The sequence below is a fragment of the Scatophagus argus genome, chromosome 22 (assembly GCF_020382885.2).
Source record: "Scatophagus argus isolate fScaArg1 chromosome 22, fScaArg1.pri, whole genome shotgun sequence".
In the NCBI taxonomy this organism is placed as follows: Eukaryota; Metazoa; Chordata; class Actinopteri; family Scatophagidae; genus Scatophagus; species Scatophagus argus.
The window spans coordinates 15952163-15974105 of NC_058514.1; the positions used below are offsets into that span (position 1 = coordinate 15952163).

The 21943-nt window shown below is 42.0% G+C and overlaps 1 protein-coding gene across 3 annotated transcripts; it reads left to right on the forward strand.

Moving 5' to 3' along the window:
- The first annotated feature begins 2759 nt into the window (after positions 1 to 2759).
- LOC124053619 lies at positions 2760 to 21228 on the forward strand. Of its 3 annotated transcripts, none has more exons than XM_046378944.1 (5): positions 2760 to 2877; positions 2973 to 3103; positions 16555 to 20760; positions 20879 to 20929; positions 21051 to 21228. In XM_046378944.1, the coding sequence occupies exons 3-5, from the start codon at positions 16755 to 16757 to the stop codon at positions 21062 to 21064; spliced, it is 4071 nt and encodes a 1356-aa protein (XP_046234900.1). In that variant the 5' UTR covers positions 2760 to 2877; positions 2973 to 3103; positions 16555 to 16754; the 3' UTR covers positions 21065 to 21228. The 3 variants fall into 3 exon arrangements, with proteins under 3 accessions (XP_046234900.1, XP_046234901.1, XP_046234902.1); XM_046378945.1 differs by having other exon boundaries at positions 2973 to 3089; XM_046378946.1 differs by having other exon boundaries at positions 2816 to 3089; positions 16555 to 17937; positions 18331 to 20760.
- Positions 21229 to 21943: the final 715 nt, after the last annotated feature.

Consider the following 21943-nt stretch of genomic DNA (forward strand, 5'->3'; position numbering starts at 1 on the left):
GGTAAATAGGGATAATAGTGCCAATAGGCACACATGCAGAATGACGGAGATTGAGGGAGGTTTGAGGACGCACCAGTACTGGGTGGAGATTAGCCCTGCTATCATCTGATGCAAGAATTCCTGGTCAGAGTCAAGGCCACCATCTTCCATTGTGTTGTTTTTTTATTTCCTCCGTGTTTCAAGGTTAGAAATGTGGTGTCCAGGAATTGAAGAACTTGGATGATGCAGGGAAAATTTGTCATGTGACGTGACATATCTTGTTAAGAAACTGCGCTCGAGGCTGATTTTCAAGGGGCGACGAGTCATCTGATTACTTGAGATAATCCTGGTGTCTTTGTCTTATACTTATAATAAAAACACTGATGAGGATGTACTCCCCACCGATTACTTCAACAGCCAACTCCAACTTTGTTGGTGCTGATCCTCCTGCAGGAGCAAAATAAAGATACTAAGACGATTTCTTATTTTTCATAGTCTCTTTATTTCTTCATTTTTACACATAGAGTTTCTAAATGTGTAAATTGAAGTCTTATAATTTAGGCCCCAGTAGTCTTGAAATGATGAGCAGAGTCAAGAGATCTGGCGAAGAGAACTTATTGCAATCTCTAGTGAAACAACAAATGAGCCTTACTATTGCAATATTGCATGAATTAATGTCACCATGACCTGAACATTGACCCATGAAATGAAAATTAACCAGTCCTCCTTATGAACAAAAGCCAGATCTCTTCATGAACCCTACATGTCCACCTAATTATATTAAACTCCTCACAAACCACCCCAAGTCATGTCTATCCCCATGAGCCTTATTTCAATGTCTGCTGTGAAAAAAGGATAAAAGTACTGGAACACTCTTACATCAGCAGGGACTTTATTTAATGACACTGTTTTCTAAATGCATAGACATATAGACATAAATATGGAGTCGTGACCTTCCCCAAACTGTTACCACAAAGTTGGAAGCATAGTATTGTCAAAAATGTTTTAGTATGCTGAAGCAGTCAGATTTCCCAACCCTTGAAAAACAGCCAATTGTCTATGTAATATACACTGCTCAAAAAAATAAAGGGAACACTAAAATAATAGATCCTAGATCTGAATGAATGAAATATTCTTAACTTTGTTCTTTACATAGTTGAATGTGCTGACAATAAAATCACACAAAAATTATCAATGGAAATCACATTTATTCACCCATGGGGGTCTGGATTTGGAGTCACACTCAAAATTAAAGTGAAAAAACACACTACAGGCTGATCCAACCAAAATGAGGCTCAGTAGTGTGTGTGGCCTCCACGTGCCTGTATGACCTCCCTGCAACACCTGGGCATGCTCCTGATGAGGTGCAGATGGTCTCCTGAGGGAGCCAACCGCGCCAGCATATGGTCTCACAAGGGGCATCAGGATCTCATCTCGGTATCTAATGGCAGTCAGGCTACCTCTGGCGAGCACATGGAGGACTGTGCGGCCCCCAAAGAATTGCCACCCCACACCATTACTGACCCACTGCCAAACCGGTCATGCTGGAGGATGTTGCAGGCAGCAGAACGTTCTCCACGGCGTCTCCAGACTCTGTCACGTCTGTCACATGTGCTCAGTGTGAACCTGCTTTCATCTGTGAAGAGCACAGGGCGCCAGTGGCGAATTTGTCAATCTTGGTGCAAATGCCAAACGTCCTGCACGGTGTTGGGCTGTAAGCACAAACCCCACCTGTGGACGTCGGGCCCTCATACCACCCTCATGGAGTCTGTTTCTGACCGTTTGAGCAGACACATGCACATTTGTGGCCTGCTGGAGGTCATTTTGCAGGGCTCTGGCAGTGCTCCTCCTGTTCCTCCTTGCACAAAGGCGGAGGTAGTGGTCCTGCTGCTGGGTTGTTGCCCTCCTACGGCCTCCTCCACGTCTCCTGATGTACTGGCCTGTCTCCTGGTAGCGCCTTCATGCTCTGGACAGTACGCTGACAGACACAGCAAACCTTCTTGCCACAGCTCATGATGTGCCATCCTGGATGAGCTGCACTACCTGAGCCACTTGTGTGGGTTGTAGACTCCGTCTCATGCTACCACTAGAATGAAAGCACCACCAGCATTCAAAAGCGACCAAAACATCAGATAGAAAGCATAGGAACTGAGAAGTGGTCTGTGGTCACCACCTGCAGAACCACTCCTTTATTGGGGATGTCTTGCTAGTTGACTATAATTTCCACCTGTTGTCTATTCCATTTGCACAACAGCATGTGAAATTGATTGTCAATCAGCGTTGCTTCTGTTGAAGCACACTCGCTTCCCCGAGTGAGTTGATGTGAGAGAGTTAAAACCTTAAAACAGTTATTTATTTAGGAACAAAGATCTTTGGAGATCCCACCACAGAGTACAAGTCCTGTTCAGCCAAACGCAAAGTGGGATCTGAAGCACTTAAGGAAGTACATCACTATATATATATATACGTTAAGATAACACCGGTTGTTGGTGGTGGTGTATCAGTGTCCTCGTCTGTCGGTCACAGTGACTGAAATATGGTGTCCTTCTCCTGCTATGTATGACTCATCTACCTCCCTCAGAGTGTGCAGTACTGAGACAAACAACTAGTTTTACATGATTATAACATTGTGAATTAGACTAAAGCATATAATAGAATAAGACACGGTAAATGTTTATTAATCCACACTTCCTAAGTGGTTCCTAAGTGACTGACTTGTTCCCTTCATTTTTTTTTTTGAGCAGTGTATTTTTACTACTCACTTGTGATTTGCCTTGATGATGACACACACCCCTTCCATCATCCCCACCAATCATAGCCCAAGCTGAACATCAGAAATTGCCGGCTCCTGGGCTCAATGAGTTTTGTTTGGGTCAACCGTTGTGGTGGAACGTAAAGGTATCGATTTCTCAAGAAATATCCCCGGCTTTTCTTCTTGTGGCGCTTGAACTTTTACGGATAATAACCATCCATTGGACTTTTTTCATTTGAAGGTCTTATTCGCCTTGAGTGGAGTTGTACTTGGCAAAGAAAAAAAATCACCACGGGAGAAAGAAACGAAAAAACAGTTGAGGAAGCATCGGCAGAGATTTGCTTTAGCAATGAAAAATGTAAGTTGGTAATGGTAAGTAATGAACGTTAGTAGACACACTTCGACGTTTGTTTGTTTGTTTGCCATGAATTTTTCTATGAGCAGTAAAACACGGAAAGATACTTTGCATATATTACTCTTGTCTGTGTGTGACGCAGTTTCGGTTTCATTTACCGTTATCTACCTTGAAACGGTTAGCTTTTAGTTTTAGTGTTTAACCAGCGCGTTCCCAAATGCATGCTGGCGTTAGCTTAATTTAATTAACGTCAGCGTTTCTAATATAGTGAAGCACCTTGCCTCGTCCCCACAACGCCATGCTTCTGAAAGTTTATCTTTACTGTTAGCCCGACTCTTTCATTGGAAGCCCAAGAACTGACCACAGAGATCTTCAGTTCACAGAAGTACAGTTTATTTACGTCACAGGTAAAGTATGGCAGCGCTGGGCTCGGAGTGACGAACCTCTCGTAGGATCTCAGTCAGAAGGAACCCGGATATCCGATTGTAGTTAAATACACGATGTTGAATGCCTGATGCTGTCACACAGTTACAAGATTGGTAGAAGATCGTGTTAAGGACAGAGCTATATTTTGATGTTGTAGTTTGGTTATTTTTTTGCTTTTAGGAATTACTGGAGCTACAGCATGGAAACAAAAACCTCTGTGGGTTCATTTTTTTAAATATAAAAATCTTAAAATCTACCTACCACATTATAGTAGATTGTCATCTTTATTGATGACATTATGTACACAAGGGTAGTGAACTAACAACACTGTTTCCACCATTAAATAAAAGGAGGGAATATACATTCTGTCAAAATTTGACACATGATCTTTAACTTAAAAACCTTTATTGTCAGTATATTTTTACATACACCGAAATTCTTCTCTGCATTTAACCCATCACCGATTGAGCACACACATGCAACATGCAGTGAGACACACAGGAGCAGTGGGCTGCCATTTCAGGCAACAGGGGTGCAAATTGACCTTTTTGATGAAAGATGAAAGAGATGAACGTGACATATGTTGAGGCCAAAATTCTATTTAACTGCCTCACCCGAATTCGTTGATGTGAGAGTAAGCAGTCGGAGAGAAAAGAGTTTCATCATATGAACAGCTTTATTCACGATCGGCCGAGCGTGGAGATCATCACAGTGCATACAATCGATGCCACCAGGAGATCTGACTCATTGTTGACTGTCATTAACTTTATACTGTCTGTGTCCAGGGTGTAGTCCCCGCTGATTGGTTCTTTGTCTCTTGTGTAACTGTTTTGGGGAATGGTCGTCCTCTGACTGACCCTTGTTTTTCCACTAGTCTCTTGAATTCATGTCCTTTATCCGACCCGGTCAGACTGATGTGTGTGTGTGTATGAGTTCCTCTTTCTATATGTCTGTGAAGAGTCAGACTTCCCTGTGGCCGTGACATCTGACTTTCTGTTCTCGGCTCGTTTCCTGTTTACAGCTTATTCTGTCCTGAAGTTATACTTTACTATGCGTGTTACTTTCAGCAAGCAATTCAAAGTCTTAGCAATTATAGCTTCATATATCTTGATCCCACACATATTTTGTCATTGGAGGGAACTCACTCCAACGAAATTCGTGCTCTGCATTTAACCCACCCAAGTGACGTGCACACACACACAGCAAACCCGGGATCTGGGCAGTGGGCGACCGCGTGCAGCGCCCGGGGAGCAGTGGAGGTTAGGTACCTTGCTCAAGAGTACCAGCCATGGACACCGGTACGGGGAATCGAACCAGCGATCCACCGGTTACGGGTCCGACACCCTAACCGCTGATCCACGACTGCCCTTTCTTTTCTCCATCTCCCCCACGACTGGTTAGCATAACTTGTGAGGGTAGGGAGTGGGCAGGTAACAGAGAGAGCGCGGGCAGCAAAAAAGTGACCTTGAATATGAAGAGAGCCAACAAAAATGTTACCACTTGGTACATTGTGCAGAGCAGAATCCTGCTGCTCCTCTCTCCCTCTTCTTTCTTTCTCCATCTCCCTGTCTCCCCTCTCCTCCCTCTCCTGTCTCTTTCCATCTCCCTGTCTCTCCTCTCCCCCCTCTCCCTCCCAGGCGGTCACAGCAGAAGGCCGTCTACACTGAGTCTGGTTCTGCTTGAGGTTTCTGCCTGTTAAAAGGAAGTTTTTCCTCGCCACTGTCGCCAAATGCTTACTCAGTGTGGAGTTTTGCCCTGGGATCTATTTCTCTCTGATTTTCTTTCTTTTTTTCTTTTTTTTTTTTTGAATGTGTTGTTTACACACCTGTAAAGTGTCTTGAGATAACTCTGTTATGAATTGGCACTTTAAATAAAACTGAATTGAACTGAACAGTCTTGATGCTGCACATAAAATGAGATGCCGTTTGGATTTGACCAGTGGTCCTTGAGTTTGACACAGAGTGTAGACCTTTGTTTCTTCTGAGCAAAATTCATGATAATAACAATTTTGGGTGTGTATTGTCACACAAGCCAAGTTAACATCACAAAAGCTGGTAACAACGCCCTATGATAACCTTAATGCTATAATCATTGTAGCAGGAGAGTTAAATTACGTGACTCTCAAATTGGTTGTGCCCATTTTAATAAAAATAATTTTGACAGAAAACAATATCCTGGATCAAGTTCAGTTCAGTTTAGCACCAAATCACAGCAAATGTTATCTCATGATAATTTCCTAATACAGCACGTCTAGATCATACGCTTTAATTGAATTCTAATACAGGGAGACCCAACTTTCCCTTTTAAGCAAGCACTTGGCAACAGTGGCAGGGAAAAAGTGCCTTTTAGAAGACGAAACTTCAGAGCAGACTCTGGTTCTAGTTGGGCGGCTATCTGCCTTGACCAGTTAGGCTGAGAGGGAGAGAGAAAGAGATAGCACCAAGGAGACAAAGAGGGAGGTAGTGGGGGAGAAGGGGCATACAGGCAGATGCACTGCGACACCAGTAGTACAGTAGTGGTTGAACTACAGGTAGTAAGATGATTTGTACAGTAACTAGTATAATAATCATAACAATAATTACAGTAACAACAATATAGAGATATGACTAAATGATAATATTAACAGTTGGTGTCAAGCAGGACCACAGCGGGAGGTCTAACCACAATTCAGGGGAACCTATGAGATGAGAAAGCACAAAAACTCTGGGGAAGAAACTGAGTTAGTATGAGTACGCATGGGAGGAGAGAAAAGTTCAGTGTATCATGGGAGGTCCAACAGCAGTCTAAGCCTATAACAGCATAACTACGGGTTAGCCTAGGCCAGCCCTAACTATAAGCTTTATCTAATAGGAAAGTTTCAAATAAGAAACTCTACTCTTAAATGTAGACGGGGTATCTGCCTACTGGACTGAAACGACAAGATGGTTCCACAGGAGACGTGATTGATATCTATAGTAAAGACCCATTCCCATTCTACTTTTGGAACCTCAAGGAACCATAAGTAACCCTGCATCCTGGGAGCATAGAGTTCCAGTTGGATTACAGGGTAGTACAAGCTCTTTAAGATAAGATGGTGCCTGACCGTTAAGGGCTTTGTAAGTGAGAAGAAGGATTTAAAATTCTATTGTGGATTTTACAGGTAGCCTGTGTAGAGAAGCAAGTACGGAGGAAATAATATAATACTCTGAGTTTTTGTTTACAGTTACAGCAGATTTCTGGATTAGCTGGAGATACTTATAGGGGCAGCCTAATGATAAGGAGTTACAGTAATCAGAATTCCTTTATTTATCCCTGAGGGGAAATTCTTTTTACTTATAGACATTGCAATTTGCAATTTTACCAACCAAGAAAATGAAAATGAAAGTTGGTAACAAAATAGCCCCCAAGTATTTGTTCCCTAACCCGGAATCGAACCCAGGCCGTGGCGGTGAGAGTGCCGAATCAGGGAATTTTTTTTAATTAATTTTTTTTTTTAAGAATCACTCCAAGGCGGGGTTGATAGGCGAACTGAAGGGGCTCTTGAAGTGGTTGGACCGTGTGCCAGAGCTGTTCCAAGACGAGTCTTTCCAGGGTCTTCATTATGTGTGACGTCAGAGCCACAGGCTTGTAGTCCTTGGGGTCGCTGGGACGCGGCATCATCATGCCAGGCATGATGTCTTCCACACCATGGGGACTCTCTGAAGACTCCGGTTGAAGACATGATGAAGTACTCCACTTAGTTGGGGGGCACAGGCTTTCAGCCCCTCTGGGGCTCATATCTTTGCCTGCAGCTTTGCCTGCGTGGAGTCTCTGCAGTTGTCTTCTCACCTGCTCAGCCGTGAAGGTCATTGTTGTTGAGGTGATGGGTGGGGGAGGGGTGCAGGTGATTCCCAGGAAGAAGCGGTCCACTGAGGCGTCTGGGGATGAGGTGTGAGCGAGGCCATTCATATGGAATGTAGGGGGAGGGAGAGAGAGTGGAGTGGCTAGTTGCTGCCATACTGCTGAGGAATTGGTTGAAGCTGGGGCTGTCAAGTCTGTTAAAAAACTGATCCAGCTCATTTGCCCTTTCCACACTACCGTCAGCTCTTCCACCGTAGTTTGGCCTGTAACCAGTGAATCCAACCTAGAAGTAACAAATGCATGGACTAATTTTTCTGCATCTTTCTGAGACAGGGTGTGTCTAACTTGCATAGGTGAAAGAAGGCAGTCTTTGAAATTTGTGCTATGTGTGAGTTAAGATTCCCAGATCCCTTAAGTGGTGCTGGAAGCCAATACAATTCAATACAATACAATACAATGCCATCCAGGGTAGCTATATCATTAGAGAATTTGTTTCTAAGATGTTTAGGGCTCAGCTCAATAACACCAGTTTTGTCAGAGTTTAGGAGTAGAATATGGCAAAATCCTCCAAGTGATGCAAGTAGAAGGTCACTGACTGACACTGACTTTAACCAGTGCTGTCACTGTTCTATGATGAACGCTAAAACCAGGTTGGAAAATCTCAAATAAACTTTACCATGTAAAAAGTCATGTAACTGAATGGTGACTGCTTTCTCAAGGATTGTAAAAAGGAAGGGGAGGTTACATATGCTGTATCTGTAATTGTCTAAAATCTCTGGATCTAGGGTGCGCTTGGTAATTCAGTTCACTTCAGTTCAGTTGGTTTACTGCCAGTTCACAACAAAAGTTATCTTTTGTAGATGACATTTTCCAATTAGAGCAGGTCTAGACCAAACTCTTTAATTCAGTTTTGTAATACAGAGAACCCAACACTTCCCCTTGATCAAGCACTTGGTGACAGTGGCATGGAAAAACTGCCTTTTAGAAGGCAAAAACCTCAGAACAGACCCCAGCTCTAGATGGGCAACCATCTGCCTTGACCGGTTGGGTTGCGAGGCAGAGGGGGGTGGGGAGTGAGAAAAGGAGCACACAAACAGAGATGTATAGCAGTAGCAATATCACCAGAAGTATTGGAACTCTAGATAATGACAATAATGAAGTATACAGAATGTACTATTGTGATTATGATAACAATAGTAGTAACAATAATAATGATAGTTGCTGTACAGAGTAGTAATAGAATTAAAATAGATTATGACTAAACAGTAGTAATCGTAGTAGGTTTCAAGCAGCACCACAGCAGAAGATCCAACCACGATCCATGGGAACCTGTGAGATGAGAAAGCACTGGGACTCCAGGGAAGAAGTTGAGTTAGTAACGTGCATTAATGGGACGTAAATGTGTGCAGAAGGAGAGGAAGAGAGAACTAGGCCAGCTATAAGCTTTATCAAAAAGGAAAGTTTTAAGTCTACTCTTAAACATAGCAAGGGTGTCTGCCTCCCGGACCAAAACCAGAAGATGGTTCCACAGTAGAGGAGCTTGATAACTAAAGGCTCTGCTTTGCAATCTACTTTTGAGGACTCTAGGAACCACAAGTAACCCTGCATCTTGGGAATGTAAAGCTGTGGTGGGATAATAGGGTACTATCAACTTTTTAAGATATGATGGGGCTTGGCCATTCAGGGCTTTATATATGAGGAGAAGAATTTTAAACTGTCCTGGATTTTACAGGTAGCTAACGTAGAGAAGCCAGTACAGGAGAAATATGATCTCCAATGTTGGTTCTTGTGAGTAATCGTGCAGCAGCATTCTGGATTAGCTTAACACATGCCTGAAGTTTGGCTAGCTGATTTGTTTCATCTGGTGTCATTGACAATTGTGTGTCATCTGCATAACAATGAAAATGTATGGAGTGCTTCCTAATAATATCACAGATGGGATGTTATATAATAAGCATATAAAGGGTGAATAGTACTGGCCCGAGGACAAAACTTTGGAGAAGAAGGTCATTTGTGACTTTGACCAGTACCACCTCTGTGCTATGATAAGCTCTAAAGCCAGATTGAATATCCTCAAATAAGCTAGATAGATAGATAGATACTTTATTGATTCTGAGGGAAATTCAAGCGATTACTATGTAGAAAGTTACGTCGCTGATTGGCAACTGAAATGGAAGGTTAGATATTGGATAGTTGCTTAAAACCTCTGGGTCAAATGTGTGCTTTTTAAGGAGTTTGACTACAGCTGCTTTAAAAGACTGGCCTATTATTAGGGATAGAATGTTCATATCTAATAGAGAGGCACTAAGTAAGGGTAAAACTTCTTGGAGCAGCTTAGTTGGGATGGGGTCTAAGAGGCATGTTGTTGGTTTAGATAAAAATATGAATGAATTTAACTGATGAAGGTCAATGGGAGGAAAGCAGTCAAGATCTGCAATTTCCCAGCCTGGGATCAAAAAAGTATATCTATCTATCTATCTATCTATCTATGTAGATAATTATCTGATTGTGCTGCTGTTTCTAAGGCTCCAGTGTTTGAAGGTAGATCAGTACCAGTTGAGGTCAGTAGGTGTTGAATTTTGTCTCTAATATTTAAAATGGTATCATTAAAAAAAGGTCATAAAGTCATTGCTGCTAAGGGTTATAGAAATACAAATCTTGATAGCATTATGGTTGTCTGTCAGCCTGGTTACAGTGCTGAAAATTAATGCTGAGTAATAGGCTGCTCTATCATTTTTTTACTGCCTTCCTACATCATATGGAAATAAAGTAAAAATAAATAAACTGGTGAAAGTAAATAAAGACATTTGCCCCAAAAGTATTCGGGCAGATCTCTATTATTAAATTAAGGTTTTGTATAGCAGTGTTTCCCAATCTTTTTTTTAGCAATGGCATATATTTTACAGTGGTATGAAAAAGTTTGGGCACCCCTGATCATTTTCAGGATTTTCCTTTATAAATCATTGGTTGTTCGGATCAGCAATTTCAGTTAAATATATCATATAGCAGACAAACACAGTGATATTTCAGAAGTGAAATGAAGTTTATAGGATTAACAGAAAGTGTGCAACAATTACTTAAACAACATTAGGCAGGTGCATAAATTTGGGCACCCTTGTTGTTTTATTGATTTGAGTACCTTTAGCACTAATTATTGGAACACAAAGTTTGTTTGGTAAGCTCATTGACCCTTGACCTACATACACAGGTGAATCCGATCATGAGAAAGGGTATTTCAGGTGGCCAGTAGCAAGTTGTTCTCCCTTTTGCATCTTCTCTGAGGAGTGGCAACATGGGAGCCTCAAAACAACTCTCAAATGACCTGAAAACAAAGATTGTCCAACATCATGGTTTAGGGGAAGGATACAAAAAGCTGGCTCAGAGATTTAAGCTGTCAGTTTCCACTGTGAGGAACATAGTGAGGAAATGGAAGACCACAGGCACAGTCCTAGTTAAGGCCCAGAGTGGCAGGCCAAGAAAAATCTCTGATAAGCAGAGGCGAGGAATGGTGAGAACGGTCAAACTCAACCCACAGACCAGCTCCAAAGACCTACAACATGATCTTGCTGCAGATGGTGTCACTGTGCATCGTTCAACTATTCAGCGCACTTTGCACAAGGAGATGCTGTATGGGAGAGTAATGCGGCGGAAGCCTTTTCTACGCACATGCCACAAACAGAGTCGCTTGAGGTATGCTAAAGCACATTTGGACAAGCCAGCTTCCTTTTGGAATAAGGTGCTGTGGACTGATGAATGTAAAATTGAGTTATTTGGACATAACAAGGGGCGGTATGCATGGCGGAAGAAGAACACAGCATTCCAAGACAAACACTTGCTACCCACAGTAAAATTTGGTGGTGGTTCCATCATGCTGTGGGGCTGTGTGGCCAGTGCAGGTACTGGCAATCTTGTAAAAGTTGAAGGTCGCATGGATTCCAGTCAGTATCAGCAGATTCTTGCCAACAATGTTCAAGAATCAGTGACAAAGTTGAAGTTGCGCCGGCGCTGGATACTTCAACAAGACAACGAACCCAAACACTGCTCAAACTCTACAAAGGCATTCATGCAGAGGAACAACTACAACGTTCTGGAATGGCCATCTCAGTCCCCAGACCTGAACATTATTGAAAATCTGTGGTGTGATTTAAAGCGGGCTGTCCATGCTCGGAAACCATCAAACCTGACTGAACTGGAGATTTTTTGTAAAGAAGAATGGTCAAAAATACCTTCAACCAGACTCCAGACCCTCATTGGAAGCTATAGGAAGCGTTTAGAGGCTGTTATTTCTGCAAAAGGAGGATCTACGAAATATTGATGTCATTTTTCTGTTGTGGTGCCCAAATTTATGCACCTGCCTAGTGTTGTTTAAGTAATTATTGCACACTTTCTGTTAATCCTATAAACTTCATTTCACTTCTGAAATATCACTGTGTTTGTCTGCTATATGATATATTTAACTGAAATTGCTGATCCGAACAACCAATGATTTATAAAGGAAAATCCTGAAAATGATCAGGGGTGCCCAAACTTTTTCATACCACTGTACATTAGAAAAATCACACGGCACACCACCAAACAAAACTGTCACAAAAAGTGTAATGAAATATAATGTAATCTAGTCTCAATTTACTTACTCAGTGGGAAACCTGGGCCTGTTTATTTGAAGACAAAGCTGATATTCTTGCAGAAATTAAAGACAGACACACACAAAGATCTTCCTCAACAGCTCTGAGTCTTTCTCTTTTTTCGTCTTTATAGCAGTAATGCTTGAAAATCCCAGCTCACATAGATAGGTTGTGGAGAAAGGGAGCAGAGCTGAAATAGCGCAGTTTGCCAGAATGGGGAACTCTTTAGCAGCAGTCAGCTGAAAACTGTCTAAAGGTAGATCAACAAAGCTCAGCTTTAGACCATGATTTTGTCTCAGTTCAGTTATTTCTTCCTGCTCCTGCAAAGTCATGTCCTTTCCAACTGCAGTTGGGCTATATGGGTTCCTAACCCAGTGAAGGCAATCAGTGGGTCGTGAAGGGAAATAACATGACAGCTTCTGCTCAAGAATTTGCAGATGTTCACCTATTGTCTCACATGGTGCCGCACTATTGACACCCTGCCATTTCTGGGTTTGTGGGAGTATGTCAAGGATGGCACTTTCCACATGTTGTTTCCAGAGCTGCACCTTTGAACGAAATCCCTTCATTTTATCTGTACTTGTGAGCAGGTTTTCATTTTGGCTTTCCATCCGTATGTTCAGGCCATTCAGATGTTGAAGTATGTCTGTCAGATATGCCAGTCTTGCACACCACTCACACTTGCACAACACTTGAGAGCAATTTAGCGCCATCATACTTCTCATACACACGGGCTAAAATTTTGCCACGGGACAGCCATTGGACCTCCATGTGGCAATAATACTTTGTGCTCCACTCCCATTTCCTCACAGAGTGATGTGAGCATGCAACTTTTTACAGGTCTCGTCTTCACAAAGTTTATAATGCGCACGACATCTTCCAGTAGAGGAGCTAGGTCTGCTGGTAATGTCTTGGCAACGAGTGTTTCCCGGTGCAGAAAACTGTGCGTAGCAATGATATCTGGATGTTGCTCTTTCACTCTTGTTTACATGTCCCTTGGTGCGCCCGAGTATGGCAGCTGCTACATCGGTGCAAACACTTACGCAGTTTTGCCAGTTCAGTCCACCTTGTTCAAGGTACTCTGACACCACTCGAAAAATTTCCTCCCCTGTTGTTCTTTCTGGCAATTCCTTGCAAAACAGAAAGTTTTCTCTAATGGTGTCTATGTCTACAAAGCGCATATTTGCCATAAGTTGTATATGTCCACTCATATCCATGGATTCATTGAGTTGAAATGCAAATTTCCCACTGATGCGCAACTTTTTCAGAACTATCTCCTCAATGTCTGCAGACATGTCTTCAATACATCTGCAATTTTTATTATTTGAGAGTGGAACTTGGGCTATTTCTTTAATGGCGGCAGAGCCGAGCATCTCTTTTATAATAATTTTTAATGTCTCAGCCACGGTGTGTGTGTGTGTAAGTTTCATTGTATTGTCGTGAGCTCACCTTTTTTGCTTTCTTCTGATCATAAGTCATGCTAGAGCCTTCATCTGGGCCGGAATTTTTGGTGCAGTGGTTAGCACTGTTGCCTTGCAGCAAGAGGATTTGTGGTTCGAATTCACGTCTGGGCCCTACTCTGCGGAGTTCACATGTTCTCCTTGTGCCTACGTGGGTTTTCTCCAGGTTCTCCTCCTTCCTCCTGCAGTAGAAAATTCATGCGCATGAGGTTAATTGGCTCCTCTACATTGCCCCTAGATGTGTTTGTTACTGTATTTGTCCATCCAAATCCACAAAACACATATAGACAGGTTGAGGAAACTCCTGTGCCCCTTCTGACAGTCTTGTGAGACTGTAGAGCTGGTCCAGTGCTCCATAGCCAGGGCAAAAATCTGCATTGTTCCTTTTGAATCCAAGGTACAGGACTTTCTTCTCCAGGCTGAGGATGTGTGATCTCTCTGTAGTTGAAACACTCCTCCATTACAAGAAGGAGGGGTGCACCACCCCAGCCTGCCACACAATGTTGCAAAAGCGTGTCAACCAGTCCAGCCCTTCAGTACCCAGAACCTTGAGGGACTCGGAACAAATGTCTTCCACCTCAGAAGTACTGCCACTGCAGAGTTGTGCGACCTCTGCCACTGTGATGAGAGAGCCCACCTTCGAGTCCAGTGGCTCTGTTTCCTCCACAGAGTACGTTTTGGTGGGATTAAGGAGGTCCTTGAAGTATTCCTTCCACTTTACGGCTATATCCTCAGTCGAGGTGAGCAGCTGCTCATGGCCCCCCACCACCCTCGGAATGCACTCGAAGCTTTGTCTTAGGTGCGAGTTGAAGACCAGTGTTAAGGCTTCGCCGGACTCAAACGCGTGGTTGATCCGGGGAGGGGTCTCTACACAGGTTCTTTACCCAATTAGGTGTAGTGTGTGTGTGTGTGTATGTATGCCTAAGGCTAATCAGTAGTGTTACTGCACTCCTGTGCTCACTACTGTCAGGACTTGGCACAACACCTTTAGAAAGCCACCACCTCAAGTATGCAGCCGTACAGACTGCCATGGATTTGTGTCTGACCCCCAGGTGCAGTCTGCCTCTATGCTGACTGAATGGAGTAAGCTATCAGACCATCAAGTTCAGACAGCTGAGAGAAGGATAGTTTCTCAGTGCCTCCTGAGTAACCTGCTGATTTTTTGCAGTTGTTGAGAGACACAGTACACAAAACTTGATGTGGGGCGACAGTGCTAACTTTCACCAGAAAGGTGCTAAAATGCAGCTATAATTACCTTAGTTTTGTTGTGTATTCTCTGTAGTTGTATTGTGGAAGCACATTGGGGTGACAGGAAGTGGCCTGCAGTGTGTGGCTCTGAAAACGGAAAGAGCCGCGACTGGCAGGAAATGATGTTTATTATACATAAACAGATTCAAGCTTGTTTATATCCACAAGCTACCTCAGCTTGAGGGGAAGTCCCTAACTTTCCAACTCACAGACACACATCAAAGGAAAAAAAAACTTCCAGTTTGCATATCTAAATCATCACCATAACACATATCAGATGAAAACCTTCTATGTCATATCACCTCAAAGAAATAAAAAATACAACAGAAATTATCAGCATGAGGATGAATGAGTTGTATGAACTTACAACAGAAAACAAGACAGCATTTAAAACAACCATATTTTGATTTGATAATAGTTTGAGAAAAATAAACAACTAAATTATGATGACTAATTAAATGATCAAATGTTTGTTATAGAAGGAATAAATCAGTAATAAAAAATGGTCACATGGTTGTCTCAATAAACAGTAAAGGTTAAATGACTAAGTGATCTGCTATGGAGCAGATAAGTAAGAGTCAAACTAACCCTTCCGTTGTCCTGGAAGTTGTCAAGTCAACTTTATTGTCACAGAGGTGCACCAACTGCCTGCAGTTTTGGAGATGCTCTGGCTCTGCCAATATAATGAGATAATGGTATTCATTTCATCTGTCAGTGGCCATAATGTCATGGCTGATATATTTTGTGTTTGAACATTTGTTTTCTCGGGTTTGATGTGTTGACTTGGCTTGCATTTCGCAGATATATACTGCAAGCGAATGTTGTCTGCATTGAGTTACCTTAATATTTGTCCATCCAAATCCACAAAACACATATAGACAGGTTGAGGGTTGGCAATAGTGACCTAATTCAGTCAGTACCCTTGAAAGTGGTTTGGTACCCAACCCGAATGCATCTGACATTATTTTCTGGAACTGTCAAACCATTCTAGCCTCTAGGGCTGGAATGGTTTCACAGCTTAGATTAATACTTCCATTTGACATAAACCTGTTGAATTGCTCTCCAAAGATTATTAGTTCTAGACATTCACTCGAGGAGCCGCTCACTGTTCCTGTATGTAACATATTCTAGAGCAGAAAGCAATGCTAACAACGTGACTAAGGGTTAGACAGATGTGTTTTGATGTTTTAATGAAGATCTAAAAGAGACATTGACAACATACAATAGCTGTCTTAACTACAACAAACTCATTCAGAGTTTGTTGGATTAAGGTTGCCAGTTAAATAATAAATACAAACATTGGTGATGATAGCAGAAACATAGCATAGAGAATGACCCGTTTATCAATTAAGGCAGTCTGGTGACTTTACATCGTGGTCGATCTTAAAGGTGTCCACAGTCTACTTTTCAGGCGAATCATAACAATAATGTCCACTGACTACTAGTTTAAAAACGTCAGTGTTTTCTGCACATAGACTTGAGTGATGTGGAAAATAAAATCATGGAAAAATCAAATCTTCAATGTGCATCATAAGTACGGATAGGAAAAATACATGATATAATGGTAACAGTATCAGGAATGATTGAACTTGTATAACAACAGAAAATCCACCAAGTGTCATGTAGATATTCCTGATGGGAGATTCTAGGAGACGCTCAAGATTGCATGAGAATGGAATGAAGATCACCTGAGGCACTGAAACTAATTATTCAAGCAATATGTGTGACTGAAACCCTGGAAACAGTCCAATTAATAGTTATCTGAGGCTGAGCAAAATGACATCATTCAAAGAATAGATACTGGAATGGGGAGGGAAAAAAAAACAAGAAAAGCAAGATATAATGAGAACAAACTGAAGCACTAATTGCCTTTATTTATTTGTTTCCTAGACCTGACGAGCGCCTGACTGAAGTCATTACTTGAAAGACTGTTCCACATGCAATGCGATCTGTATGTCCACACAACCTTGGAGGAGGGGCCTATCCTATGTTCCTATACCGGAGTAAGGTTGATGGCCTTGCATCACCTGAGGACAGCAATGTTGCACCTGTAACCAGTGGTTTACCCAGCAAATAGAAGACAACACAACATGGCAGCTTCTCAGTATCCAGGAAAACTCGGGGTGGCTTACACTCCAGCTCACATGCAGCAAGTTGGTACACAGTCACAAAAAAATTTCCAGGGACTACACCAACCGGTGTCGCAGGCAAACACAGAAAGCACTGGATTCCAGTACCCAAAATCCACTCACAGTGCATGTTGTCCTTGGAACAGTCACCACCAAATGAGCAGCAAAGCTAATGCTGACCTAGTGTCATCGGCACATGTACTTGCACAACGCAGCAGCTACTTTGGTACATCTGGCAATGAGAACTCTGCAAGAGAATCTGTTTGCAGTGGTGGACAAGAAAAGGAATGTTCCAAGGAAAAGGGGTCAAACTTGAACATTAATAATGGACTACAGCCAAGACAACATTTAAATTTTGCCTTCTCCATTGGTTTCAGTTCTTCAGCTCCTCAGGGATGCGGCCTTCAAGTCCCAACACAGTCACTTCCTTTACTCGATCAAAGTTATAGTGCATCTAAGAGCAAACTGCGCAGTTCTTTCCCGCTGACGTATTCCATACTAACAGGAAATCCTGTAGATTTGAAATCTCCTTCTTTGTCAAGGGAAACTAATGCCAAGATTGAAAAGAGGACTACTATTCCGTTTCCAGATGAAAGACCCTGTAGCAGCCAGCAAATGGAAGGTTCACTAGTTGATCTTAACTGTGGAAAGACAACAAAAAACCTACATTATTCAGAAAGAAGAAAGCAGCACATCTCCTCTCCCTGTCTTAGCAGTCAGTTATCTACAGAAAGCATCTCACCAGTTGGAGAAATGATGCAATCTAAAGGTGACTATATACAGGACTTCATCTTAAAACAGGTTGCATACTTTAGGAGAACTTCAACACAGAATAACATTAATGGTGGAACATATTCGCATAAGGGATCAGATTTTTGCACTAATGAGAGGGATTCCACACTCCAGTCTGACTGCATCATGCCACTGTCCAACAGTGCCGTCCATCTTTCCACAACCTTTACTTCTGACAAAGAAGATATGGAGAGGAAAGGTCTCAACTCTGCTGTGAGTGGACATAAGACTGCTACAGTCGGACAAGCTCATGAAATGGACAGTGCAAAGGTCAGCAAAGCAAATGCTGAAACTCCCAAGTCTAAGAAGACAAGCGGCTGTGCTACATCTACATCAAAGGAATACTGCACAGGTACACTAACGTCTGGTGTAGAAAACTTGAAACCTGGGCCTAAAACTGAATCTTTTGAAAGGAGTGCATTGGTAGCCTTTGATTTGTCAGTAAAAAAAAAACACTTGGATGAAACTATGCCTGCAAATGGTGATGGAAAACTTGGTAATTCAGGTGACTGTGAAGATAAAACATTTGTTGATTGCAGTGATGTAAGTTTCCACAGTAACTGGTGTGATAAGTATGCAAAGAATGGCAAGACCACTCTTCGTTACTCATTAACTGCACTGAAGGAGTTGATTGTTAGTCTGGAGAACGTAGAGCCCATAACAGACATGGATAACTTTTCTGAAGTCATACTGCAACAATATTGGAATGGGAATATTGGTAACATTCATCTCTTTACGTCCACAGAATATCCACAAATTATGATGAAAGTTGCTGCCACTTGCACAAAGAATGAAGATGAAAGTCCAGTGGTTCTCACTGCAGTGCCTAGAGAGGCCTTGGATGAACTGACTCAGAAGCACCCCAGTCCATTGTTCAAGTACAGCTCATCACAAGAAGAGTATAAGTCTCTGGAGTTAAAACCAGTAGAGGGAGTTGGGTTGGATGGTGTGCAAGGTGTGACTAATGTCTCAGAGGAGTTTCAAACTAAGTCAAATTCAGGGGTATCTGAACCCACATCACTTACTGAAAATCAAGAGAAAGAAATGAAAAACATTGAACATTGCAATGTTACCTGTAAAGGAGTAATTGCACAATCCGAGACAAATTCATCAACTGATATTCAGATTCATAATGTAACATCAGTTTCTATGAATCAGTATGAATGGCTTTGCAACCAAGCAAGCTGTGAAGGTGTAAGAAAGGATGTCTGTTCTGTAGCTGTACAAACAGATGCAAGGCTAACAATTTCTGAAAACAAAGTCAAAGAAGAGGCTCTTCTGTCAAGCGAGGGTAAGGAAGTACTCTCTGTGAAAATCATTAAAGATCCACAATATGAAGATATTTCAGATGATGACATGTCGCAGTTGGCCACAGAACTCCCGAACTCAGAGCACGGGGAATTAAACTTTCCAGAATATTTTCAAGACATGCACTATACAGATATAAGTGAAGATGAAAATCCACCGTTTATGGCCACAGAGACGCCCTCACCTACACAAGCACCTGAACCAAACAAGCAGCAGACGGAAACCCTTGACATAGAACAGTGTTGCTCTGGCTCATGTTTTGCCAAAACCGATGATGGTTGCCATCTGAGAAGGCAAACAGAACGCTGTGTTTGCTGTACTTCCTCTGTATTGACAGATGATGACACTGATGAACAGATGGATGATGACTGGCTAGTCATTCCTGTAACTGTGGCTAACCTTAAATTTGAACCAGATGATGAGCACCAGAATAGCCCAGAAAAAGTTGTGCTCAGTGGTAGTGACGAAGAAACACAGTGTGATGTAAGCCCAGCACACAATGAGCTTCATAGCCCAGCTTCCTCTCCTAGCTATCAGATAGATGTGTATGACACAACTGAGAGCTGTTTAAAGGCCATGCGTGTACAATTCCAGAGGAACTTTGAGATGGCAGCGTTCTTGTACCCACCTGAATATGCACTAGAGTCTGAGGGAACACCTCAAACACCTCAGAACAGGAGTGAGTCATACTCTGATCCTGAAGACAGCTGTGAAACTGAGGACAGTTTTGATTACCCATATTCGCCTGAGTCTAGGCAGTTGTCATGGAAAAGGTCAGTATCTCTGCCCATAGAGACAGATGATCATGTGTCTGAAAAAGCAAGGGAAGATGAAGTTACAAATGCACAGAATGATCAGAACAGAGACTTGGACACGTTAGGCTGTATGCAAAAACAGAGACAGCAGATTAACACCAAAACTACTGGTAAGCATGTTAAACGCACCTGTAGACAAAGAAACTCTAAAAATGATGTAATAATCATTAATTCTGACACAGAAGATGAAAGTGATGAAAACTGCAAAAAGAAAGCAGAAAGGAAGAGATTATTCTCTTCAAGCTCAGACAACAGTGGAGATGCCCCATGTAGTCCACAAAAGAGACACTCACCTGGAGATTCACAAGCACCACCACGCCAGGCTCCAAAGACCCCTGCAGAAACCAACAAAAACTCTGACTCTCCTGAAAAGCATTTGCACAAAAATAAAAAGGAGAGATATATGCCCATATCAAAACCTGCAGATGACAGACGCCATTCAAACAAGAATATTGTTCAGGCCAACACAGCTAAATCCAGACTGTTTTCAAGACCACTTTCATCACCTAGTCAAGAAGGCCCATCCACCTCCATCGGCAACTTGTCTGCCAGAAGTGGACAACCTTCTGAACCTAGACAAAGCTCCGCTTCCTCTAGAGGCTTGTTCCAATCTGGAGAAACCTCTGCCTCCCGCAGAGTTCCTACATATAAGCAGTCCATATCTACTCCCAGAAAACATTTGTCATCATCCAATCACCAGCTGCCTCGCTCTTATAGCAGCCCATCAACAGTAGGTCATCCTTGCACTCCCACAAAAGGCTCACCATCTGCAACCATGCAGTCATCAGCAAGGAAACAAGTGATCAAAGACTGGCAGAACAGCTTTTTCCCAACAAGGAGAGACAGAAAAAGTAACCTGCAGATGGATGAGGACTTACGAACCGGAAATTCTGATTCATACAGGGAGTCCAGACCAGGACTTAGTCACTGTGACAGGGTACCCAGACAGAGGCACAACTTTCGTGAGTCTGAACGCCCCTTGATGAAGAGGACCAAGTCGGATGCCAGACAGTGGACTAAGGCCATAAATCGGGACACCTCAGTTAAAGAAAGTGTGTGGGGTTTTTAATTATGTAATTGATATATTGATACATTTAATTGTACTTGATAAATTCATTTGATAGTCAAATCAAGTTTTCTTTGAATTCCTAACCTTCGTTCTTCTCATAGGTTCCTCTGTGGGTGACGGTTACAAGTGGTCTGAGAAGAAGTCAGCTAAAGGTAATATTTGACAGTTCTGTTCCAGCCGGTCTGTGCACTATGCAGTTTCATCAGGTTTTCTGGTTTCTGGGTTATAGGTGCGATCCTTTCACTCTTCATCTGACATTTTTTTTAATTGTAGGTTCCCGCCACTAGACGAAGGAGTGTAGAACCTCTCCAAGACCCCATCTGTGAGGAAAACCACCCCCATGAGGACAGATGGATGATGAGTAAAAAAAAAAAACAAAAAACAAATGCTTTTGTAGCTGATTCTGTCTTTGATTTTTCAAAGCATTTGTGTATAGTACAATGAAAAAATTGTTATACCTACCTTATGAAACTGAATAGTCTGTTTTAAATGTTAACTTTATACTAACTGTATACATACTGCAAATATGCCTGCTGTTCTGTAATGTCACTGTTTTTGAATGTTTTGGTGTCAATCGGAAATATATTGTTTTTACCAGCTACCTCACAATGTATAAAAATTTATTACCTTTTTGCTCTGAATACTGTCTACACTTGAAAAGTTCCAGATATTTTAAAGTTATTTTTTATATCATACCCCCTCCCCCTTTAAGTTTCACCTGAAAATTGACTACACTGATGACACTATTTCATACAGGCAATGTTATTATTATTATTATTATTATTTTTTTTTTTTTTTGTATGAAGTTAATGTTGGAAAAACATAAAGTCTGAAGTGGACCCATTGCTTTCTGGCTCATGTGTACTTCTATTTCACCTCTAGACATTGTGATGTAAATTACACTTAAAGTTGATCTCCTTTTGAAATGATACAAACCAGTGCCTTTGTGAAACCGTATACTGATCATCCATAACATAACAACCTGCCTAGTTTTGGGGAGGCCCCTCTTTTGTCATCAAACAGCCCTGGCCCATTAAGGCATGGACTCCAGTAGAAGGTATGCAGCAGTATCTGGCACCAAGTCATCAGTAACAAATCTTTTAAGTCAAGTAAATTTTGAGGTGGGGTCTGGAGAATTTGAAAACCAAGTCAATGCCTTGAACTTG